Source organism: Heptranchias perlo, chromosome 7 (assembly GCF_035084215.1).
Source record: "Heptranchias perlo isolate sHepPer1 chromosome 7, sHepPer1.hap1, whole genome shotgun sequence".
Lineage (NCBI taxonomy): Eukaryota > Metazoa > Chordata > Chondrichthyes > Hexanchiformes > Hexanchidae > Heptranchias > Heptranchias perlo.
The window spans coordinates 74,914,587-74,941,072 of NC_090331.1; the positions used below are offsets into that span (position 1 = coordinate 74,914,587).

Genomic DNA, 26,486 nt, shown 5'->3' on the forward strand with positions numbered 1-26,486 from the left:
ATGAAGGATTTTCGTAGAGTAAACAAGGAGAAACTGTTTTCTGTGGCAGAAGGGTCAGTAACCAGAGGACACAGATTTAAGGTAATTGGCAAAAGAACCAGAGGTGATGAGAGGAAAAACATTTTACACAGCGAGTTGTAATGATCTGGAATGCACTGCCTGAAAGGGTGGTGGAAGCAGATTCAATAATAACTTTCAAAAGGGAATTGGATAAATACTTGAAGTGGAAAAACTTACAGGGCTATGGGGAAAGAGCAGAGGAGTGGGACTAATAAGATAGCTCTTTCAAAAGGTTGGCACAAGCACGATTGGCCAAATGGCCACCTTCTGTGCTGTATCATTCTATGATTCTAAATGTTTGTCAGAAATGAATTACTCTGTCCACCAGTGCTGTATGCACAATCCTGTGCAATGCTAACTATGGCTGCCTCAATGAAATTCTCAGGCATCAATTATTTCAAAATTGATGCTACATTAATAGGCGCTCATTTGGCAACCTCACTCTGAGAGCAGACGGGATGGCTGGTGTGCGAAATGGGAAAAATGCAGCTCTGTTGCTGAAGAGTGCTCTTCTGAAGTGGGACTAAGGCACATTATTAGGACAGAATAAAATGGACCTTGCTCTGCATCTAACCTTTCTCTCTGGCCTGGGAATACTTAATGCTAAGTGTTTCATTCCCTTTTTTTAAAAAAAGGAAAGACATGATCCTAGTTTCTAAAATATGTTCTAAGTATTTTTCCTTTACTGCACCTACAATCATGAGTCTTGGGGACATAATTATAAAGTAGTTAAGCCTGATGCCTGATGTGAGGCTGGAGAGGAGTACATCTAATCTGCATTCCTAGTGGAAGGCATTTCATGTCATGAGTGTGCATTTACCCAATGTATTGTCCTGGAGAAGTGTTTTTCTATAATACATAAGGATCAGTGTTATATGAAACAGAGCTATCTGCAAGCAATCTACTGCAAAGTCAGTTCCTCTGAACTTCCAGTACTGATGCAATTAGAATTACTAGTAACACCACTAAATTGTATTGCAAAAATAAGAATAGCAGCCATTAGAAAAAAACAATTTTCTGAATTCAGTTTCTAACCCACCCCCCCCACCACTTTCCTGAAGGTGCTGCAAATGTCCTCAACCAGCCTGGCTCCTGGTCCTCAACCAGGATTGCAACGCCTGATTACTACCCAGTGACCCCTGCTGGAAAGTGCATGTGTGTGGATGTTGGCTCAAGCTTGCAGAGTTATAGTCTGCAGACGTTCACCGTTCAGAGTTACACATAAATGGTCGTTTGGCTGAGATATTAGAATGCAGTTGGTTTTCATGTAGCTGTACCCCAATATTAATCAGCACTTTTGGGAGCGGATAGGAGAACAATGGGGGAGGGGAAGTATAGCATAGAATCTTACAAATCTCAAATTATGAATAATTTTGCAATGTTTCAATCCAAGAATCTTATCTTCATTCCTGCTACTTTGGTGGAGGGCTTTTTGCATTGTTGCAGTCCATGAAAAGCTAAACGAACGATTATTTTGCAGTTCCAGATTCCGTCAGGAGAGATATCGTCTTCCTACTTGATGGGTCGAACACTGCTGGACCGACTTTCCCTGCAGTGCGCTCTTTTATTTCTAAAACAATTGAGAACCTTGATATTGGCATTGACAAAGTCCGTGTTGGTGTGGTGCAATATAGTGATAATCCCAATGTAGAGTTCCTCTTAAATGCTTACACCACTAAACCCGAAGTGCAGGCTGCGGTACGTAACTTGAAGCTAAAAGGAGGGCGGAACATCAACATCGGCAAAGCACTGAACTATGTTACAAACAACCTTTTCACCAAGTCTGCTGGAAGCAGAATCCAGGAGGATGTGCCCCAGTTCTTGATCCTTCTCACTGCTGGCAAATCGAATGATCAAGTTAACCGGGCATCACTAGCACTGAAACAGGCTGGCGTAGCACCTTTCATTATAGGATCCAGAGATGCAGATGACGATGAACTTCGACAGATTTCACTGTCCCCCGATTATATTTTCAGGGTCAATGACTTGCGGAATGTACAGAGTATACAGCAACGTTTGTTGGTGCCGTTATCAACACTAAACACAGATCAGATAAAAGAAATCCGGAAAATAAATCCTACAAATCGTAAGGAAGAAATACATTTCTTCAAATCTTTTAAAGCATTGAATAGAATTGTCATTGTGGTGCACCACATTGGTGAACTAACATGATGCCCCACAGAGGGGGATGATGCGAGTTCACTCCTTTGATTCTTATGATGGTGAGTGTCCTTGTACTTGGACCATCATGACAGTGGGGGTGGGGAGTGGTGGTTGCAGAAGAGGCCAACTGCTTCCCTACAGGGAGGGATCACAACAACAATTTGCATTAACTTGTGATTGATGTAGCCCCAAGGCATTTCATAGAGGAAACAGTAGAAGAGTTGGGAGAGTTGACTGAAAGCATGGTTGAAAAGATAATTTTTGAGAAGTACCTTTAATGCAGGAAGAGAAGCAGCAAGCTGGAGGTGTTTTGGAAAGGGTTTCCAAAGAGTAGGGCCAAGACAGCTGAGGGCTCCCATGGCAATGTCAGAATGGAGATGTGGTGATGAACAGGATCACAGAACTCGAATATGGGCTGCAATGTAGGGCTGGAGGAGATTGAAGAGGTAAGGTTGGGCAAGGTCTTGGAGTGATTTGTGAATGAAGACAAGGATTTTGAATTAAAAATGTTGGGAGCCAAGAGGTTGGTGGAGTGATGGACGAGCAGGACTTAGCATGAGGCAGGATTTGGGCAGTGGAGTTTTGGACAAGTTACAGTGTATGTATGAAAGATTTTGAGAGTTGGCTTGGAAGGTATTAGAAAAGTTGAGTCTGGAGGTAACAAAGCATGGACAAGAGATTATGCAGTGGTGAGGGTTGAAGTAAGGGTGCAGGCAGGCTATGTTGTGGAAGTAGAAGTTAAACATATATTCTCCCATGCCATTCTTGGGATCCAAATGGTTCCAGTTGGTGATGTGATTGCCAAGCTTCTTGATGGCTTTTACCTGCTCATCCAAGTAATGCGCCTCCAGGAAGTCATGAGACTTGAAGTCCAGCCGGGGTCGAAAAGTACACCAAGGTTGTACATCATCTGGTTCAGCCTGAGTGAGTAACTGAGGAGAGGGATGGAATCAGGGGCAAAAGTACAGTTTTTGGTGGAAGTCAAATCCGGCCTCCACAGTGTTCAGTTGGAGCAAGCTTTGTCTCATCCATGACTCGATGTCAGGCAAGCAGTCTGAACACACAAAAATGTTTGTCGAGTACACAAATTCTAGCACATGAGAGTGGTCCCCCAGAGATGCAGCACAGAGGAGAAACAGTGGAGGTGGATGGCATGCTTGAACTTGTTAAATGCTTCAGAAAGGTCAAAGAGGATGAGGAAGCAACGACAAAAGATGTGTGTGGTCACTTTGATCAAGGTGGTCTCATATTAATGAGCTTGGACTGTGCTCCTCATAATTACCATTTACACAGACCCATTGACAAAGGTCTGGAAAAGACGTTATATTGTAGAAAGAACCCAGTGGACTAATAGAACTAAATAGAATATATGGAAGAAAAAGACTGTATATCCCTCATTACTCATCATGTTTATCCAAGAAGTTTGTGAAAACTAACATTACAAAGGTCCTGCGCTCAATCCCCAGTTTACGTTAGGTTAGTTCATTTCATCCAGGGTTAACCCACAAACGCCTTCTCTGTCTAAACTTCATGTATTGAAAATTGCAGGTTTACTGATACCTAGTTGCAACCACATGGATGTTGCACATATTCTGCCTGCTATGTTTCATACATCTAATACCCTCTATTGTCTGCTCACTGGGATGCAAGAAAACACAAATGTACATGTACTATTGTCAGTTGCTTATCTTTGTCTCTGTGTTTCTTAGTACTGTCCGTGTCTTCTTTCTTTCGAAATATTTGTGACAGTTTTTGACTGGCTTTGTTGTCACTCCGTCCCTCTCCCCTTCTCCATTTTCCTGTTTGCTCCATTTTCCCACCGTTGGCAGCCATGCTTCCAGCTGTCTAGGCCCTAAGCTCTGGAATTCCCACCCTAAACCTCTCCGTCCCTCTTCCTCTCTCTCTCCTCATTTAAGACATTCCTTAAAACCTACCTCTTTGACCAAGGTTTTGATCACCTGCCCTAATATCTCCTTATATGGCTCCATGTCAAATTCTGTCTGATAACGCTCCTGTGAAGCGCCTTGGGATGTTTTACTATGTTAAAGGCGCTATATAAATGCAAGCTATTTCTGTTGTTGCTCTGCTTCTCCCTTTGTCTGTAGATCAAAGTATCTTTCCTCTGTTTTTTTTCTGTTTGGGGACTCCCTGCGAATATTAACACACTCTGGGGACTTCTGAAAATTTCTAGGCCCCTTTCGGTAAATAGTGACACATCCTGGGGATCCCCTGCAAATATTAACATACAATTGGGTATCCCCTGAAAATAGTGACACACTCCTAACTTCCCAAAGGACAGTGTCAACTACCTAAAGGAAAACAGTGCTTTAACTGCAGAAAATGGCTTTGAGTGTATATAGCAAAAGAAATAACATGTTTAGTCAGTCAACAAATTCAGAAAAATACAGACATCTGCTGAGATCTTCTCGGTGAACCCCTAGTTTCCAGGAGCACAGCTTCAAAACCTATGTGATGATGTATGCAATTTTTAAAAATATGAAAAAACAAAAAGGTAATTTTCAGGTGGTGTGCATTGTCGACCAATTTTTTTTAAAAAATCAATTGTTTTGCAGCTTCAGATACTGTCAAGAAAGACGTTGTGTTCCTGATTGATGGATCCAGCAATGTTGGGGCTGAAGACTTCGCCCATATTCGCGATTTTGTCTTGAATATAATTAATAGTCTTGATGTTGGAGCCAACAAAGTTCGCGTTGGTCTGGCACAGTTCAGCAACAATGGAAAAACCGAGTTCCTGTTGAAACAACATTCAAATAAAGGCACACTTCACAACAACATCAGGCGAATTCGACCGAAAGGCGGGGCACCACTTAACATCGGCAGAGGCTTGGACTTTGTCTTGAAAAATCACTTCACCAGATCAGCTGGAAGCAGACGGCAAGATGGAGTTCCCCAGTATCTGATAGTCATTAATGGAGGGAAGTCCAACGATGATATCAGTCCATATATAGGCCAGTTAAAAAATTTTGGAATTACTGCCTTTGGTGTAGGAACGAAGGATTCAGATGAAGATGAACTCGAGCGAATCTCAAATATTCCTTACGCTACTTATGTAGTAAATAACTTCCAGGACCTTAAAAGTGTGCAAGACACATTGCGCTTTCGTTTGCTGATGGAAGATCCTACAACATATGAAACACCGGAACCTCCCACTGAAGGTGTGTACCTAAAGCTAGGAATCATTGTTACCAATATTAGTGGATGAGACTTAATGCGTTACTATGATTTACCTTGTCTGCTATTTTAATACAGGCATTAATCCATTCTCATTGGGTTAACCTCTCCACTAAAGTAATAGACAGAGGAATGTTATGCAAATACATTGTTTGTACACGAATATAGCAAACAGTGAATACTGGGCTCCAGTGTCTATGCTGTCTTACTGCTTTATTAAAAGGGACAATTTTTTTCCATTTAAAAAAGATTGGCAATTTTGTTTTGTGCAAGAGGAAAAAGGTATCATTTGTGCCATGGTGACTTCATACATAAATGTGCTGCAATATATTTCATTGCAATTTAAGTTATTGTGTTTGCAAAAAAAAAACAACTATTTTTTTCATGAATCTCTTTTCATTATGGTTTTACATTTTTTGTTGTATTTTGTAGATTTTTAATTTTTTTGAGAAACCTAGGTTGGGGTCAAAATCCACAGTGCAGGACACCACCAAAGTTGGAAAGAGTTGGAGACAAAACAATAGTAATTTCAAAAGTAGCATTTAGATTTTGCCAAGTATGGTTTTATAAACCTGTAGGAGGGAAGGAAGACTGGAGGACAAGAATTTTGAGATCTTGGGAAAGAATGAGCTAGATCTTGGGAAAGAATGAGCTAGATCAGTAGATGATATGTTAAGTCTTAACTTTAATATAATTAGGATGCAGGAAGAGGGAAGAAAAATGTAGGATGGTAGATTTGGAGTTTAGGAAGAATAGGATAGGAAAGCTCAGAGGAACAATAATCATTATATCTATCTATTATAAACGACATTTGAGACAGGCAATGATTTTTATGGGAGAGAGGGCAGGCTGGAAGCTCGAGAAAATTTTAGGTTTGACCCATAATCTATACTGAATTAGCTGCCTCTCAGCCAAGAGTCACCACAATTGGTCTTTGAACCCCTAACCTAGGGATGGGTAAAATGTTCCACCAGCGTTTCACTCTCAATTGCTTGATCCAGTGACCCAGATGGAAAGTGCACGTGTAGATATCTGGTGAGGACAGAATTGGATTTAGCTGTAATACTGCACACAGTCCCTGCTCGTAGTTGCTGCCTGGCCGCTCTCACAAAAGAAGTGGTCACTTGGGCGAGATAATAAAGAATAGCTCATGCAATGGAAGCAGAACAGAGTATAAATCGGCAACTTCAGACAAGAGGGGAGAAATCCAGTGGGAGATGTGGAGGAGGGGATTTTTTTTTTAAAAAAGGAAGATTTCAAATACTTAATTGCCTACAGCAAAGTAACCTTGATGAATAATTTAAAATCATATTTTGCATATTATCAAACATTGACCACAATTCTAACTTATTATATTTTAATTTCTTCAATTTATTTTTCAAGTTTTGCCACAGAAAAAAGTCGATATTGTATTTCTTCTGGATGGCTCCATTAACATCGGACGGCAGAACTTTCACTATCTTACTGAGTTTGTTAACAACATAGTTGATGCTATTTATGTTGATGACGAATCGCTCCAGGTGGGAGTTGTCCAGTACAATTCTGATGTGAGTGATGAATTCTTCCTCAATACTTATAAAACAAGAGATGATGTCCTCAAGGCTATTGAAGATATACAGTTCAAGGGAGGCAGAACATTGAACACTGGAGCAGCCTTGAGACATGTCAAAAACGCGCATTTTATTAAATCAGCAGGGAGTAGGATTGAAGAAGGAGTCCCGCAAATTGCCTTCCTTCTAATTGGTGGGAAGTCAAATGATGATGCAATAGCAGCTGCAAGGGAGCTAAAGAATGCTCGATTCAAAATCTTCACTGTGGGAATGCAAGATGCAGACTTACAAGAGATCACCCAACTAGCAACTGAAACAGCCGGAGTTTTTAGAGTAGCTGACATGAGCTCACTCTCTGAACTAACCGAGCAAGTTTTATTAGCCACAACTGATGTCATAGCAGGAGAACTGTGCCCGAAAATACCCGAAACAGTAAAAGGTACCAACTTAAAATAAAATTTAAAACATTTGTATTTTACAGTAAATTACATGAAAGTGAATAAACAAGTGTTGGTGATGGGATTGGGTTGCAAGTGTCAGCTGGTAAGTGCTATCATTTGATTCCTGCTGTGTGCTGAGTTCGATAATATCAAATGGGGTGATGGTGTAAAATTGATCTGCACTCCCCTGCTGGGATTTCATGCAGAGACTAGACACTTTTCCTGACCTGGAAGAGGGTGATCATTTTATGCTGGTGCAAGTGCTAGATTCTGATTTTGACATGTAACGTTGGCCCATAGCCCCAGCTCATAATTATACAACCTGCTGGTTTACGCTGCAAGTTCCTGATGTCCTAGCTGGCCTGAGCTCATGTACCCTCCAATTTAGAGAAAGTTCATGGAGCCTATGCCAACTCGTGATGATCTAGTTTCCACTGGTTTATTACCCGTTGCGAGATATCTGGGGGGTGGGGGATAGGGAGACCGTGGCCCCATTGTGTACTTTTTACATGGCTTGGCATCACAATAGCAGCAGGAGCTTCCTCACCCAGGGACTTGGACTGCTCTAGCATAGAACTGGCACAGACATAGTGAGCCAAATGGCCTCCATCTGTGCAATAAACTTCCATAGCTCTATGATTAGAAGACAGAATGAATAAATTGGATAACTTTATATTTTCTGAATTATTGAATGTGTGTTTGTTTATTATGAGATATAAAATAGGATAGGTTGGAACCAGCATATTAAAGGATTTTGGGGTGGCGGGGGGAAATGTCAGTGATTTGATTGGTTGCTTTTGTGGTGAATGCAGGTTGTTCAATGGTTGAGTTTTAGTTAATGGAAATATCCTATAAGATATTTTCTCAGAGAATATAGGATACTGTTCCACTACTTTTGCCTATAGATAACCCCATTTGCAAAACTGTAACTATAGAGATAGAAATTGTTGGGATTTGTCCGTGGAGACCTCAGTCTGTCCCATGTTGCATTGACATCCTCTGCAACTAAATCACATAGCTAACCTCATTAGGCAATTGTCATAACTTTCAGACAACAGATGAACAGTTTCAACACTATCGGAAATGAAATAATGTAGTAAAGCTTATTTTCCCAGCCGTAGTGGAGGATATTATGCACCTATGCTACATGGTACAATCAGACGCTTAATGGCATTGGTCGTCCTCCCATTTAGGCACTATTGACTTAAACAAAATTTATTTTTGTTTTGTTCTCCACAGGATGCAACGTTGATGTTTTGCTTGGCTTTGATGTCAGCACAGTTGGATTTGGAAATGACGTTTTTGCAACTCAGAGAGGTTTGGAGTCCAAAGCAGGAGATGTTTTACAGAGAATTTCGCAGTTGCGGACTATAAGCTGCACTGGCACACAGTCACCCAGTGTAAGAGTTGGCGTTATGGTTTTCAATCAAGTTGGCCAACCACATATCATTGATTTGGTGGAATATCAACCGGAAATAATGACTGCGTTTAGCAAGCTGAGAAATTTTGGTCCGTACGTCTTGAATGCAGGAACATTAGATGCATACCGGGACACTTTTAAATCTGTCAATTCTGATCATGTAAAGGTAAGCCATGAGTCTTTCATTTTAGACTATTTCTTTTTTTAAAAAAAATCATTATTGATTGGCACCAAAGGATAGCTGTTAGTGGCTGGTGTTTGTCTACTACTTATGTTGCTACTTACTTTTTTTCTATTTTGAAATGTCAGTTTCTGTGTTCTTACTCTAGATATTTTTTTGGGTCTAGTGTCATTGTTCACTCCCATAAGTGGTCCTTATATCCCAATTGTTCTGGACTGCGTCTTTTTGTGCCCAATATCTGGATAAATGATAGCATGACACAGGGATCCTGAATATCTAGATAAATAATATGACACAGAGAAACCTTTCTCAACACACCTGCTACTAGAATGTATCAGGTGCTGCCATGTGAATTCTCCTCTCTTTACAGATGGCAGAGTGGATAAGCATTCTTACCAAATCAAGAGACACAGGCTTCAAACCAATGAATGGTTATATTTACATAAGTTAGATGAGCAAACAGTTTTCATAGTAAGGTATATTTCCCAACACTCTTCAAAAGATGAAAATAATAAAAACGCAATTCACTTTGTCTCTAAACATCAGTCCTAAAACAAAAGATCACTTATTAGCTTAACACTTCCTGATTAAGCTGGTTCAGAGTTTTCACCACAGACAGCCTTTTGGCTGCCAGCTGTGAAATTCACACACACCTCTGACTGTTTCCTTCTCCGTATCTTTCTCTCTGAGAACAGTAAAGTGAAGTTTCTACCTACTGTGCTGTCAATCACAGGGGGCGCTAGCGAATCAATGAACTGTCCTCTTTTCACAGGACTCAAGAAATAGCCGTGAAACTCACTACCCTGTATTACGTGCCTGTCCTTTGATGTGTGATCAGGAGTCCGCCTGGCTGTGCCCCTGCATTGTTTAAGGTGTCATTCTATTCAATTTGCACAAGCAAATGTGCAGTGGTACTCCTACAGGACAAATGGGCCATCCCTAACTATACCATAATTAACACTTCAAACCTCTGTCATGTGGGCCCAAGCAAACTTGCATTTTGAGGAGATCTACCCTATACAACTATCTATTTTAAGCTGATAGCTTCTGCTGGTAGGCTGCTTTGTGTGATCTAGGGTGTTACCTCCTTACCTACACCTAAGCAGTACACAAATACAAATTAAGAGAAATTCAACACAGGCAAAAATCCATTTTGCCACAATAACATTCAATCCTAATTTGTAACAGTTTTGATTCATACTTCACTTTTCTTCTGTTTTAAAGGTCATTGTCCATTTCACTGATGGCATAGATGACAACTTTTCTACCTTACAAAGACAGGCTGAAAACCTACGGAGAGAAGGTATACCAAAATACAGATGTTCATCTCTGCACCCCATTTTTAGCATTTTACCTCCCATTAAAGAGTTCCAATTTTGTTTGGAACATAAAATTAGACACAATCAGCTCTCTTGTGCTTTTTTCGAAACAAAAGCAAACATATTCTTCAATTTCTCTGAATAGAGCTGTTCTGGCTGCTGACTGACTGTGCAATCACTACCTGGAGTCTATTGGTCTCTATGATTTTTACCAAACCAAACACAGCATTTATTGACTCTGCCACTGGAGGAGTTATCTAGGGAAGCTTTATAAGGGGTGAAATACATCTTTTAGCTAAAAGCAGGAAAATATAATTTTTTTCCAGAATTAGCAACCCACTAATGAAATCACTGGAACATATGGCTTCAGTGTGATTTCTGATAATGTAATTTTGTTAGTGGGTTGTTAGTTATAAAGAAGAACAGGCATTCATTCCTTTTAGCACAAAAGAGGAATTTCATCTGCAGTTGTTATCATTGCCAATGGCATAGAAATCAATCATTCGGGGCTGTGTTTAAAATGTTGTCTGATTTTTAAAGATCACAGCATTTGCAATATATACATTGTGTAGTCTCTCATAGGCTGCCCATGCATTTGTTTAGATATCTTTGGATTTGAATCCAACAGATCCTGAGGAAGCGTTGGAAAACATTTAAATTAAACTTTTATTTTGAGTTTTAATTAAATTATACTCACCAGAAGAGCCCAAAGCACTTTATTTGAATCTTAGCCAGATGCTTTCACCAGGGGTGCAAGCATGTAAAATTACTCCGTTTGTTTAAATTCAACAAAACCAAATGATATTTTGTTCCTGTTACTCCCCGTGTCTAACAGGTAGCATACATGCACTGCTCATTGTGTCTCTGGAAAAACTAACGGGGCTTGAAGACATTTCATTATTGGAATTTGGGCGAGGATTTAGATACAGGAGACCTCTTTCAATCAACCAACTGGATTTAGAATATGAACTGGCAGAAGAACTTGTAAGATCAAATTTTTAGTTGTGAATGCTTTCTTTTTCAAAGTGCTTGTGTGATTTTAGAATTAAATGCTTAAACCATGCGATTATCTTGACAGGACAATATTGCAGAGAGAGTGTGCTGTGATGTCCCCTGCAAGTGTGCGGGTCAACCAGGTGACAAAGGTCCTCAGGGACCACGTGGACAGAAGGTAAGCTTTAAAACGCAACATGTACCTCACTACTGCTAATTTCAATTATTAAAATAGTAGGATTATTTTCAAAAATAGTCTTTTCAATGGGGATCTATTCATATTCATGAATTGGTTCCGTAGTTAGTGAATATGCTAAGGCTGACCTTTAACTTATATTTTTTTAACTTTTTTTTTTAAAAAGTTGTGAACTTGGGATGAGATCACTTGTCTCCCCTCCCAGCATATCAGTACCAGCACAGATAGGTCAAACAGTTAGTTAAAACTACCTTAAGAAAGCAGAAAGAAAAAAAAAGTTTGAAAGGAAAGGATCAATTCCCTTGGGAGAATCCGTGCTTGTCATTTAACCAGCTTTCTGTGACATTATAGAACTACCAACCAGGTTTTCTCTGAAAGATCATGATGCCATTGTTTAAGGGTATAAATAACTGTCTTTCTGACCAGAGCCACCCAGAGCAGACTAGCCAGTCAACTTTTTATTATTATTGAGAAATTAAGGTGAAACATCAAGGCCCATAGTGCAGGAGATCGCCAAGCTTGAAAAGAGTAGATGAGATCAGTCAACATCTCACCGAGCTTGAGTTTTAAAAACATGTAGATTATAAGAGGAATGCTTTAGTGGATGTGCCACCATTGATGGCACAATTTAGAGTGGGAATTCACCACCTGCATGTGTGCCTTACTGAATTGTATTGCAACATATTGTTCCACCAACACAATTGGGGTAGATTTTTAACTTGCCGCCCAGGCGTAAAATTGGCATTGTGGATTGGCCGCCTGTTTATAGAAACCAATCATTTTAATTTCCATTGAAATCGGGCAGTTTGTATAATGAGCAGATGATCCATAACACCAGTTTAATGCCCAGGCAGCAAGTTGAAAATTTACTCCAATAAGTCATTACCATGATGTAAACACAGACATGATTGATGGGTAGTGTCAGTAAATGAATAGAGATTCATTCCTTTTCATGCACTGTTTTTCTTCCAGGGTTCACCAGGACCTAAAGGTATCATTGGTCACCCAGGTGATGAAGGTGGACCAGTAAGTAAAATTAGTACATATTATAATACACACAGCATGGTAAATAAATGCCTGTTTTAAAAAAAATTCTAATCATGTTCTGACTTCGCAAGACTGTACTGAAATACAAGCCTGCACTTTTCAGTTTTTTAAAAATCATTTATCTAATTTCATCCTCTCCCAACTCAAAGTGCTGACCCTTGCTTGGGCTCAGCTGCATGGCACTGGCTGCCCTCCACTACCAGGCCCAAGTGAGCATGTTCCATGTGTAAGCCTAGATAGTAAGTGTTGGCAAGCTGTTTGACTGAGTAGGATAGTCAAATCTGATCTTGTCCACACATATTTGCTTTCCATGGGGATCATTGGATAGTAATCAGCAGCAGGATACCCAGCTGACTTTTATCACTCCCTGGTCCAAGACTAATTGAAGTATCCCTGCTGAGGTCAGCTAATTCAGCACAAACTATGGGTCGTACCTGAGACCTTCCTGGTCTATAATGCTCACTTTCCATAAGAGATAGGAGCAGCAGTAGGTCATTCGGCCCCTCGAGCCTGCTCCGCCATTTAATGAGATCATGGCTGATCAGACTTTTACCTCAATTCCACTTTCCCGCCTTTTCCCCAAATCCTTTGACTCCCTTGCTGATCAAAAATTTGTCTAACTTAGCCTTGAATGTATTCAATGACTCAGCCTCCACAGCTTTTTGGGGTAAAGAGCTCCAAAGATTCACGATCCTCTGGGAGAAGAAATTCCTCCTCATTGCCATCTTAAACGAGTGATCCCTTATTCTGAGACTATGCCCCTTAGTTTTAGATTTCCCCATGAGGGGTAACATCCTCTCAGCATCTACCCTATCGAGTCCCCTCAGAATCTTGTATGTTTCAATAAGATCTCCTCTCATTCTTCTACACTCCAATGAGTATAGACCCAACCTGTTCATTCTTTCCTCATAAGACAATCCTTCCATTTCCTAGTGCATTTGCTAAGTAAGCAATAGAGAAGGCCAATGTGGGGGGGTGGCGGGGGGAGAAAGAGTCCAACAACTGACGTTTTAATGCTGAATTACTTGAATTATTTCATCATTTTTCTATCTGATAGGGTGAGAGAGGTCCACCAGGTGTTAATGGAACTCAAGGGTTCCAAGGATGTCAAGGACAAAGTGGATCTAAGGTAGGGTTCGAGCAGCTTCTTCGTTTGATGAAATTTTATCAAATTTTAAAAAGATGTTGCAGTTACATGCATTTTATATGTATTTTTTTTTACACAGGGTACCCGTGGATACCCAGGAGACAAGGTATGTACTCATCTAGACGATGGTGATCTAGAAAAATGTCAAATAATCAAGCTGTCCACATTAGCGAAGCAGTCATAACAGCTTGGCTCACAACATGCAAGGCCCATCAAAAGCCACGGCCCACAGATGTCACTTACACTGGCTAAACTCGGCACTCATCTGTCTCCTAGCTGAGGAAAGGACACCAGTGTGATAACTATTGGGGACCATAATATTGAGTAACTAAATTCCAGATTGCGAGCCCTAGTAGACTGTCAGTTTAATTACTCTATAATTTCAAGAAATATTAACTATATATATATATATAGTACCTTTAACATGGGAAAAACATCCAAAGGTGCTTCATAGTGGCATAATCAAAAGAATTGACACCAAGCCACAGAAAGAGCTATTAGGAGGAGTGACCAAAAGCTTGGCCCAATAGATGGGATTTGAGGAGAGTAGGTGGAGAGACGGAGAGGTTTAGAGAAGGAATTCCAAAGCATGAAGCCTAGGCAGCTGAAGGTCCGGCCGCCAACAGTTGAACAAAGGAAGACAGGGCTGCCCGATGAAGCGGAGAGTTGGGGGGAGTGGATGGTGTGGGGGGTGGAGGGGGGCGGAGTTGTCGGGCTGGAGGAGTTAAAGAGATAAGGAGGGAGCTATGCCTTAAAGGGATTTAAACACTAAGATGCGCATTTCAATTTTGAGGTGTTTGGGGACTGCAAGCCAATATAGGTGAGCGAGGACAAGGTGATGGGTGACTGAGACTTGATGCGGGATAGGATACAGGCATTAGAAGTTTCGGATAAGCTGAAGTTTACCGAGGGTAGAGGATGGGAAGCCGGCCAGGAGAGCATTAGAAGAGTCAAGTCTGGAGGTGGCAAAGACATGGATAAAGGTTTCAGCAGTAGATAGGCTGAGGTAGGAGTGGAGGCAGGCAATGCTATGTAGGTGGAAGTCAGCGGTCCTTGTGATAGGGTCAGAAGCTCAGATCGGAGTTGAATAGAACGCCGAGGTTGCGAACAGTCAGGTTCAACCTCCATAGCACCAAAAGGTTATCTATTTATTATGGGGCTTTTAAAGCAAACCCAAAACGGACACAAAAATAATTTGCTCCCTCTTCATCTCGTTCCTTGGCCTTCACAATTTCACAGAAAAGTGTACAAAACAATGGAGTAAAAATAAAATACAAAATGGTTTATTTTAGTACAAATTGTGTGGGTTTGATAGCTCATAACACAAGAGTTCAAACACCAGGGTATATATTAAAGATTAGGAAGTTTGGAGTAAGAGTTTGGAAGTCATGCAGAATTTATTGCCCAAACGGTAATAAGAGTTGTGGAATAAGTTACCAGGCAAGTCTATTAAAACAGATGGTATAGTATAGTTGGTTCAAGAGGCAACCAAATGTGTTTCTTGAAAGAGAAGGGATTGAAGGACATAGTGAAAGGGGAAGTAGGTAAGCTTGATCCATCAAAAAGGGATAGGCTTGTTGGGCATAATAGTCTTTTCCTGTTCTAATTTTTTTTATGTTCTTCTGCCTTTTCTTTTTCTAGGGTCAATTGGGAGAACTTGGTCTAGACGGGATAGATGGGGAACAGGTATGTAAATGACTTAACAAAGTGATAAATAATTACTACACTCCTTTGACTTGTTAATATTTTGTCTGTATTGCCAAAATGACATCCAACTTTCCATGTATTATATAGGGGTCAAATGGAGTAACAGGACCACCAGGAGAAAGAGGCAATCTAGGAGCATGGGTAAGTCTGCTTATCTTCTATACAGCAATTGCACCAAATTAAGTGAAACATTTAAAGCAGTAACAATAAGATGGCATTGCATCAATAAGTGTTTCTGATACTGAAGTTTGGGATAAATATTTTTTTGGATGTATTTATGACAATGAACAACATTTCAAATGAAAGTGATTATATTAAGAAACCTACAAGATTTTTAATATTTAACTAATCTGTCTAATCTTTAATACTAGTTGTCTAAATCTCTCGCTGTCCTTGTCTTTATTTCCATCCATCTATAGGTTTGTCTATCTGTATACTATAATCCATCTCTGTCTAAAACTAAAATTGATGGAAAGCAACAGGTAAAAGAGGCAGTCAGAAAGCAGCAAGGACTGACAGATGGAGTCAGGGATGAATATAAATAGATAATGATAGAGGTAGGTAGAGATGTGAATGCATAGGTACAGTTTTGGGGCATAATCTTAGAATAAGGGGCTGCTCTTTCAAAACTGAGATGAGGAGAAACTTCTTCACTCAGAGGGTAGTAGGTCTGTGGAATTTGCTGCCCCAGGAAGCTGTGGAAGCTACATCATTAAATAAATTTAAAACAAAAATAGACAGTTTCTAGAAGTAAAGGGAATTAGGGGTTACGGGGAGCGGGCAGGAAACTGGACATGAATTTAGATTTGAGGTTAGGATCAGATCAGCCATGATCTTATTGAATGGCAGAGCAGGCTCGAGGGGTCGATTGGCCTACTCCTGCTCCTATTTCTTATGTTCTTATGTTCGAGATGGATGGATGAATGAAGAGGAAAACAAATTACAAAGTAAGCACCAGCGTCTATTTTTCTCTACAGGGTGCAAAAGGAACCAAAGGTGGGGAAGGAGAAAGGGGTGAACTCGGCTATCGAGGTGACCCGGTAAGTTATTAAAATATTGCCAAATTTTTCCATCTGTAGGATGTTCATCCACATTAATGCAGCATTGAGTAATGGTAGCAAGGCAAATTTAAGCTACCATTACTTTCTGTAAAGTAAGACAAATTCATTTGATAGCTAACAGTATAACCCAACCCACATTTTTTCCACAAATGTTGGCAGCGTATCAACTTCAAAATTCATTGCAATTTCCTCGTACTTATATCCAGTCGAATTGATAATTGAAATATGTACTATGGCTTTATTATTGCTCAGTCAAAAGTTATTACAAATTTGTGATAACTGAAAAAAATGTTCATTACAATGAGTTGAGTTGCAGTGTTGGCTATAATGGAACTTCATTTAAAAGAGAAAAGTTTCTTTATATAAGAGGAGCGTATCAATATGTGAGTTTGTTATAACAAAGTTATTAATATCAGGAGTGTGATGGAATACTCTCCACTTGCCTGGATGAGTGCAGCTCCAACAACACTCAAGGAGCTCGACACCATCCAAGATAAAGCAGCCCGCTTGATTGGCACCCCATCCACCACCCTAAACATTCACTCCCTTCACCACCGGCGCACTGTGGCTGCAGTGTGTGCCATCCACAGGATGCACTGCAGCAACTCGCCAAGGCTTCTTCGACAGCACCTCCCAAATCCGCGACCTCTACCACCGAGAAGGACGAGGGCAGCAGGCACATGGGAACAACACCACCTGCACGTTCCCCTCCAAGTCACACACCATCCCGACTTGGAAATATATCGCCGTTCCTTCATTGTTGCTGGGTCAAAATCCTGGAACTCCCTTCCTAACAGCACTGTGGGAGAACAGTCACCACACGGACTGCAGCGGTTCAAGAAGGCGGCTCACCACCACCTTCTCGAGGGCAATTAGGGATGGGCAATAAATGCTGGCCTCGCCAGCGACGCCCACATCCCGTGAACGAATAAAAAAAATAATAATTTGATACAATGGGGTTTGAACACTGTATCTCAGATCATTTAAAATTGATCTGCAAATAATAAGTACTTTGCTAGCAGAAAATGTTATCTAAAAATTCCACGTTTGAAAGAGTTAAGTCCAAGTGATAGAGTGCCTGTGGTAAAATAGTGTGTGGACTGTGTGACTTGAATACTGACTATGTATCCGACATAATCAATTGTTGTGAAGTTTTCAGTAAGTTCCATCACCACTGTGAGCACCAGAACTCTAACTCATTCGGGCTGCTGTGTAAGGTTCTTATGAAAATGTTGCTGAATTTAAGGATCCTAAGTGCGAAAGAATTTGCTGTGTTCGTTCCTTCTGTGATTTGTAAATATAAGATATAAAATGAGGAATATTAGCAAACACTTAATGCATGTGTATGGCATTCATCTGTCTGCTATTTTAACAGACACGTTAACTTGCCTATTTTAAACAGGGGAAAATATCTGTTAAAATAGTAGACAGATAAATATCATATGAATTTGTTAAGTGTGTGTCCGCTGTTATCATGATGCAGTAGTAATACTATTAAAAATTATAATTTACCGTGATCTTTCAGGGTGAGCCAGGAACCACCAATAATCAGAATGGACTCAAAGGGCAAAGGGGTGACATGGGCTTGGTGGTAATGTATATATTGTCTAAATAAATATAATGTTTTCTTAAATCTAAATGGCTTTTCAATAATATGCATATATTGTGATGGGTGCTATCAATCTTTTAACGTTATTACTAATTAGGTTTGCTAATATATGCATGAAACCAAGTTATACCATCTAAATATACAGACAAAGGTGAATTCACTGACATCTTTTTGATCTGATTTTGATTTAGGGAGACTCTGGTGAAAGTGGCCGTCCAGGGTCACTCGGACAGCCTGGAAGTAGGGTAAGCAACCTGTTTTATGCACATAAAATGTTTTAGACTGGTATTCTGAAGGAGTCACTATATTTTAAGGAACATTTTGTTTAAGATAATTGAATGAATAATGGTGATAAAAAGGCAGAAGGTAAATAATAAATGAGGATTAATGAAAATGATGCAACTGATGCAACAACAAATTCATAATCAGCAGTGAGCAGAATTAACATAAAAAAGTAAGGTACCTTGCATTAATCATAGCCCCAGTCTGCCTGCCTAAGTGATTGAAGCACAAAGATACTCAACAGGGCTGATTCCCCAATCAAGCGTTCTCCTGGGCAGAATTGGTCAGGAAATCATAGCCTTGCAATCCCTGATAGTCCATCTATTTAAATTAATGAATAAAAAAATCAGCGGCGAGGCTGATTTCCTGACCAACATTCCATTTGAGTACTGCTTGTCTCCAGGGGCATCCAATCAGGGAATCAGCCCTGCGATCACGAAGCAGAGATGAACGGTAATTGCTGGACACTTTTTATGGAGTAATATGCGATTTAGATGAAGAAACCAAGGTTTCAGTGCTGGGAACCAAACCACAGTAGTCTTTGCACTTCTAAGAAATAGACAGTTTCCTAGAAGTAAAGGGAATTAGGGGTTACGGGGAGCGGGCAGGAAATTGGACATGAATTTAGATTTGAGGTTAGGATCAGATCAGCCATGATCTTATTGAATGGCGGAGCAGGCTCGAGGGGCCGATTGGCCTACTCCTGCTCCTATTTCTTATGTTCTTATGTTCTTAAGTGTTTGCAAATAAAAGCCTCATTTTGTTTGCTGTATAGTCAGTTAACATTGCACAGGACAAATCTTACCATTGAAGGTTACTTTCCATTTTGCCTACAGTTGGCAGACTGTTGCATTTGCCTTAAATAAAAACTCTTAAGAAAACAATTCAAAAAATGCACAGCTAAAGCTTATTAAAATTCTCTGCCAGCTCCCCTGATGGCTGAGTTGGTAAACCTAGGCCTCAGTTTGGTATTAAGCCATGCAGACCAGTAATATTCTCAGTTCAATCCCTGGTTTTGTGCGTAGTTAAAATGGAGGCAGTAGTTGTGCTACAATTCGCCTCTGTGCCCCTTGGCTAAGGAGGAGAGAAAAAAAAATTAGCCAGGGCTCCTGCTCCTGAATTCTACCAAGGATAGGATCAACTTCAGCTGTGATGCCAATCATGATGGAATAGCCTTACAATATTCATTCTAGGCACACACATGAAGAATGGTCATTTGGGTGAGATACAGGAGAGCGGCCAGCACTTGTGGAACGGTAAACTCAGCGTGAGTCAGTACCTTCAGGAGAGGAGAGGGAAATAAAAAAATAATAATCCACTACCACCCTCAATGTAAAATAAAAGTTCACTGTTTCAAGTACAAAGTCAAGCTTTTCCCATCTGCACTAACGACCCCCTGTTCCTTGCAGGAGTAGCCTTTTTGTGAATGTTTAGCTTGTGATTTCATGAGTTATAACATCACTGAGATAATTATAACAGGAATCTCCTCCTTCTTCCAAGAAGTACATTGAAAATAACCAGTCATCTCAGTCATGCCATTTTGTGTGTGTGATCATATACGTATAAAAAAATGTATGTGTACTTTAAATTTTACTATTTCTAACATGTTTCAGATTTTTTGCTTGTGATGTTGGCAATCAGATAAGATTTTTTCAGCGATATATAGTTCAAAAATAAAAGTGAGAATTGACACTTTTAGAGCATTAACTACATAGCACTGTATCCAGCAAGCATAAACTATACGTTCTTTACCACTCTGTTAACAGCACAGTTTGCTCATTGACATGTCAGTAATACAACCTTGGGTTCTGTCTTGTTACAGGGATCGCAAGGCCGCAGAGGATCACCAGGAGCAAGAGTACAGTTTGCATTTTTATTGATAATTTTTTTCAAAAAATACATGTTTTATCTGTGCTGCATATGTTACTGTATATTACAAAAAAATCTGCAATGGTTTTAAGGGGACTGAAACACATAACAGATGTGGAAGAATCATGCAATGATGCAGTGAGGGGAGAAATGCCTAACTGGTACACTAGCAAAGGAAATGCATAACCGATACTGGGCAGGGAGAAATGTGTAAGTAACAGTGTTGAGGAGTAGCTTAACTGAAGGAATCCACAAATAAAGACATATCCAATACAGTAATGGAGAAGCATGTCATTGATGCAGTGGCCCGGAAGAGCATAATTGATACTGAAACACACCAATGAAGGGTGAATTGCAAAACTGGAGCAGGTGAGGAGGAAAGGCATTAGTAACATTAAAAGCAGAAATGCATAGCTATGCCAAGAACACCAGTGCAAAGCATCATGCCTCGTCTATTGTGACATATTATCTATCTCATAAGAAGTTGAATCAGAATGCACCAACAAGGATTAAGGATAAACACTGGCTCCTTTGATGGCTCAGGTGGTTACTCCAGTGAGTAGATGAGCCATTTGAAGGTTCAAGGTTCAATTTCTGGTCTGTGCTGAGTTGGCTGATCTTAGCTAGGCCAGTGAGGGTGTTCCAGTTAGCCTCAGTGCCCCGAGATTAGGGAGGGGAAAGCGACACAAGTTCCATTTTCTGAGTTCATATCTATCAGTTAAGGAAAGATACAGCTTGGCCCTGAGGTCCCTATAATTGATTAGGTTACTGATATTCAGTGTCTAGGCTCACATGGATGAGGTACTGAAGGTAGACTGGTGCCTTTGAAACCACCCCCTAGCATGGAGTCAATACTTTCATGAAAGGAGGGTAGGTAAGAAAATTGATCTGGAAAGAGGGTGGGGGCATGGGGGATGGGGGTATGGGGGGTGGGGGCGGGGAGGGGAGAAAGAGAAAATAAATGAACACAAACTGACTCTGATTGCTGAACTACAGTTATGCTCTTTACTGCAAACCTCTGAGATCTACAGGTCCAATACAAGTGCAAGGAGCTCATGGACTTCTTTGTTGTTAAGCTCGAGAACATCTGTTCAGCTCGAGAACATCTGTTCAGCTCGAGAACATCTGTTCAGCTGCCTCTGCTGCACCCCCCTTCCCCTTGCTCAATAAGCCAAGGGTCCCTCAGCCCTAGCCCTGAACCCACATCTTTTTCTAATTTCTCTCCTCTCCCGGAGATCATCTTCTCCATGAGACCCACCCCCTGGTCTCTTGATCCTATTCACACTAAACTGCTAATCACCCTACTTACCTTCCTGGTCCCCATACTAGCTAACATTGTAAATGGTTCCCTATCCTCAGGAACTGTCTCCCTCTCTTTCAAGAACGTCATCATCAACCCCTCCTCAAAAATGCCACCTTCAACCCCTCGGTCTTTGAAAATGAAAGGGAGGTTGGAGGCGGGATGATAGTTTGCAAAGTTCTTGAATAAGTTGTCGCCTCTGAAATCCATGCCCATCTTTCCGACAACTTCATGTTTGAAACTCTCCAATTAGGTTTCCACTGCCGCCACAACATTGAAATGGCCCTAATCAAAGTCACAAATGACGTCCTCATTTGCGAGGATTGTGACTGTGACTGTAGTACACTATCCCTATCCATCCTTCCCGACCTCTCTGCAGCCTTTGACACAGTCGACTACAGCAATCTCCTCCAGTGCCCAGCTCATTGAGACTGCCCTCGCTGGGTTCCATTCTTACCTATCCAAACATAGTCAGAGCTTCTCCAGCAATATGTTCTCTTCCAGACCTCACACCGTTGTCTCTGGAGTCCCTCAAAGATCCACCTTTGGTCCCTATCTCTTCCTCATCTATGTCCTGCCCCTTGGCGACACCATCTGTAGAAATAGGGTCAACTATCATATGAACGGTGATGATACCCAGCTTTATCTCTACACAACCTCTCTCAACCCCTCCACAGCCTCTGTGCTGTCAGACTGCTTGTCCATTCTTTGATTGGCCGCAATTTCCTCCAATTAAACATTGGGGAGACCGAAGCCATCACCTTTGGCCTTCACCACAAACTCCGTAGCCTTGCCATCGATTCCATCCCTTTCCCTAACACTGCCTCAGGTTGACCGAGACTGTTTGTAACCTCAATATTCTATTTAACTCAGAGCTGAGCTACCAATCCTACATCCTCTCCATCAAAGACCGCCTACTTCCACTTATGTACCACCACTGGTCTCCGTCCCTTCCTCAGCCTTCATCCATGCTTGTATTTCAATGCTCTCCTGTCCAGCGTCATGTCCTTCGCCCTTCATAAACTTCAGTTCATCCAAAACTCTGATGCCTGCATCCTGTCGCACACCAAGTCGCCCTCAACGATCACCCCTGTACTCGTTGACCTACATTGGCTCCTGGTCCCCCAGCACCTCAAATTTAAAATTCTCATCCTTGTGTAAATTCCTTAATGACTTCACCCCTCCCTATCTCTGTAACCTCCTCCAGCTCTACAACCCTCCCAGAAATCTGTGTTCCTCTAACTCTAGGCTCTTGTGATGGAGGATGTCCAGTGGGTATCCAATGGATTTCCAGAAAGCGTTTTATAATTTTCCTTACAGTGGTTATTAGAAAAACGGTGTGCTATTATGGGAGAAATAATGGAATGAATTGGTTGAAATTTTCAAGTGTGTGTGCTAGGATAATGCGTGAAGTTGTACTGTCTAATGGATAAAATAAATGTCGATGGGTCTGATTGTCTTTTCTTGCACTTTTCATTAATTAGACTTATGGACAGGTTGAATTGTTTGGATACAGAATGTCCCTGATGGACACTTCCAAATAATCTCGTAGTTTGTAGGGGTGAGGGACCCTTTTAGCTAACTTGACTACTTATTTTAAATGTATTTGAATCTACTCAGGTTGAATTGAATTCTGGTGTAACCCAACCGTTGTCAAGAAAATTGTTTCCACATGCTTGAGGTTCTCAAACAAATATAACTTATATTTATTTCATCTGACATATTCAGGGTACCAAAGGCAATGCAGGAACTTTGGGGCCTCCAGGAGTGTCAGGGTTTAGAGGCCAACAAGTAAGTAATGTATTCATAAACTATGATTTTAGTTGCTGATTTCTGCTAGATCTCACAACTTCAAGCAATGTGGAATTTTGTGCAGTAACATTTTCATTTGTACACTAAGGGCACACAAGGATCTCTTGGAATTCCAGGTCGGGAAGGTGGAAGCGGCATTCGAGGACCAAGGGTACGTGCTTTCTCCTGTCAGTTTGGTAAACAGTTAAAAAGACTTTCTTCCTTCTGGTTTCCCAGCTAATCCAAACAATGGATACCCTGACTGTAATCAAATTGAGAGGCTCAAGGTGAAAAGATTAAAATCTCTATATGCTGACAGCAAGATCTAAAGTGAAATTAGTTTGGGACAATCTCAACTTCATTCTAAATGGATTCAGGACCACAGTGTAAAACTGTCCCATAGTTTAACGTAAAATTGGTAACCTTCCTCACGCAGGCCTCAAGCTAAGCAGTGTGAAAAATGGAAGTGCTACAGTTTCAGTCTGAATCAAAGATGGTGTATTCAAGCCTCATGCCAGGATTTAAGCGCATCATCTAGGCTGACACCGGGAGAGTACTAAGGGAGTACAGCATTGCATCGGAATGTGCAGGACTGGGAAAGACCATTTTGGTCCATCTGGTCTGCCTCAGTGCATTGTTGGAGGTGCTATCTTTGAAATGAGACATTAATTCGAGGTCCCATATGCCTATTCAGGTGGATGTAAATGGTTCCCATTACATCGGTGTCCTGGCTAACACCTATCCCTCAACAATACTAATAAAAATAGGTTAACTGGCCATTTATCTCATTTGCTGCTTATGAGACCTTGCTCTGCACAAATTGATCAGTGCATTTGCATACATAATAATAGTAACACTTCAGAAGTTAGTCATTGGCTCTGAAATCCATTGGGATGTGCGGGACACTATATGCTAAATGCAAGTCTTTTACCTTCTTACACTTGCTAAGTAGGGCTGCTCTACTGAGGTTGAGGTTAAGATATATTACGTGTGTCATGTGGTGGGAGATTTATTATGCATATAACCTGTTCTATATTTGGCCAAGGAGCATTTGATGAGACAATGTAAAAGGAGTTTTACTTGACCTAGGAGATCTAATGGAAATATTGCCACTTATTTCCATTTCCCAAACACTGACATTATCTTTGAATACAAAATTGCACCCATAATTTGAAAGAGAAGAAAGTATATCAGCGTTTCTATATTGATTTGACGTCCAGTTTCCCTGTTACAATTCAATCCATTTTTTTTCTTTTGTTCTAGGGATCTGCTGGTCCTGTGGCACCTTCTGGTGCAAGAGGTAAAATAGGACTAAATGGAAGAAAGGTATGAACCATTTTGAAATGTTTAATTGTGGAAAGTTGAGAAAGGTCTTAAATATGTGACTGTTGACCTTTTATCTTTATTGACCTTTTTCCTCGACAGGGTGAACCTGGAAATCCTGGTGATAAGGGTGAAATTGGACCTACAGGTCCACGTGGAGAAATGGTGAGTGCTACCTCTTCAAAAATGTAAAATTTAGCTTTATTGTGTGCTGCACAATACATTCAGAATATAAATAGGACAACAAAAAAAGGTTAGTGTGTTACAATCTATACTTTGAGGGGTTGGAATGATCTTTGAAACAATGATGCAGAAACTCAAGTTACTGCCATAAAATATTAATGGATCTCTCATGATGCTGCTCAGTGAGTTGGAGTGCTTCTCTTACCTTTCCCTAAAGTCCTTGTTGCTGTTTCTCTCCCTCTGTCTCCCTTTAGCTTTCTCTGTGTCGTCTATTTCTGTCTCTTCTCATTTTCAGAAGGTGGTGGTCATTGGTAGCGAGGTAAAGTGTTTAAAATGTATTGGCTATTGGTCCATACCCTGCTCCACTGCCTCTCTGAACCTTCACCTGCTCAGCTTTACACGCTCTGCATATTACCTGTCTACTCCTGCTACTTCCCTTCCACCCCTTTCTCTTGTTCCCCTTCTGCTTTCCTGCCATGATCAGATGAATGGAGCATCGATTTGTTGGGCCAAATGGCTTGTTTCTGTGCTGTAAATTCGATGTAATTCTATGAATGGACTGCCCCTTTTACTTCTACCTCATCACTGCTTCCATCTTTGCCTTTCCTCTATCACCAAGCCTCCCATCATATCATGACCCCTAACCTTTATCTCCTTCCCCTCTTCTCCCTAAACCTCACCCATATACCTTCTCAGTCAACCCACATCTTTTCCTCCTCCTGGTGCTCTTTTGCCCTACCCTGCCCCACTCTTTGCTATCTCTCTAGGTCCCCTCTTTGACATACTCACCCCACCCTGTCCACTCCTGTACCTCTCTGCTTGTCCCTCCCATCCCTCATCGTCTTTGAGCATCCCTCCTAGTCTAACACATAGCTGAGAAAGAGACTGTTAGTTATTTTTCTAAATGTCAAAGTGCTTGTACTTTGCTGTGGTAGAAGTAGTTAAGTATTTGAAAAGAGAAGTGATTGTAAACTAGTCCAAAACAGACCTGGAAAGCAGCACATTGGCCCAAGTAAGGAGGTGGAGCATGGGGAACGGGGTGAAGAGGCATGTAGCCCAAATGGTGAGGCCCAAACAGTGTGGCAGAACACAAGGAATGAAACAGTTGGACAAGCCAGCTTAGAGTAGGAGGACGGCAGTCAAAATCTGAAGCAGTTGGTGGACTATAGGATAAGGGCAGGTGGCCTGAGGCTTAAGCAGGGCACTGGAATTGGGTAAGCAAGCAATGGCAAGAAGGTGGGGGGCAGGATAACTGGCTGCAGCCCTCGATGCTTGAATGTCTCCCTTGAGTTTTGGAAACCAGAATTGGACACATTATAGTGCTCTGATGAGACGTGTGTGTGTCTGTGCCTGTCCACCCAGGCATGACAGAAAGGTGTGCTACATGCAACATTTAATATATTATAGATATACAAGCACAGGGATTTCATATTTTTTACAGTTTGTTTTGAATGGATCGTAGGCTTCTCTGGGTTTGATAAGCTCAGGTTACGCAGACTTGCTTAATTGCACAAAATAAAGGAACATTGCAGCTACTATATAGCAACATAGGAACAGGAGTAGGCCACTCATCCCCCCGAGTCTGTTCCTCCATTCAATTAGATCATTGCTGATCTGTACCTCAACTCCATTTACCTGCCTTTGATCCATATA

The 26,486-nt window shown here is 41.0% G+C and overlaps 1 protein-coding gene across 1 annotated transcript in view; it reads left to right on the plus strand.

Annotated features, from left to right (window-relative positions):
• LOC137323879 (collagen alpha-3(VI) chain-like) overlaps positions 1–26,486 on the plus strand; it is a 182,163-nt gene that overhangs the window by 108,459 nt on the left and 47,218 nt on the right. The window contains exons 15-34 of the mRNA XM_067987919.1: positions 1,541–2,146; positions 4,797–5,399; positions 6,799–7,404; positions 8,645–8,991; positions 10,231–10,309; positions 11,161–11,309; positions 11,404–11,496; positions 12,487–12,540; positions 13,619–13,690; positions 13,788–13,814; positions 15,350–15,394; positions 15,503–15,556; positions 16,393–16,455; positions 18,002–18,067; positions 18,277–18,330; positions 20,190–20,225; positions 23,265–23,327; positions 23,437–23,499; positions 24,591–24,653; positions 24,753–24,815. Of these exons, the coding sequence (XP_067844020.1) occupies positions 1,541–2,146; positions 4,797–5,399; positions 6,799–7,404; positions 8,645–8,991; positions 10,231–10,309; positions 11,161–11,309; positions 11,404–11,496; positions 12,487–12,540; positions 13,619–13,690; positions 13,788–13,814; positions 15,350–15,394; positions 15,503–15,556; positions 16,393–16,455; positions 18,002–18,067; positions 18,277–18,330; positions 20,190–20,225; positions 23,265–23,327; positions 23,437–23,499; positions 24,591–24,653; positions 24,753–24,815 (3,206 nt within the window). The remainder of the gene's footprint in view (positions 1–1,540; positions 2,147–4,796; positions 5,400–6,798; positions 7,405–8,644; positions 8,992–10,230; positions 10,310–11,160; positions 11,310–11,403; positions 11,497–12,486; positions 12,541–13,618; positions 13,691–13,787; positions 13,815–15,349; positions 15,395–15,502; positions 15,557–16,392; positions 16,456–18,001; positions 18,068–18,276; positions 18,331–20,189; positions 20,226–23,264; positions 23,328–23,436; positions 23,500–24,590; positions 24,654–24,752; positions 24,816–26,486) is intronic.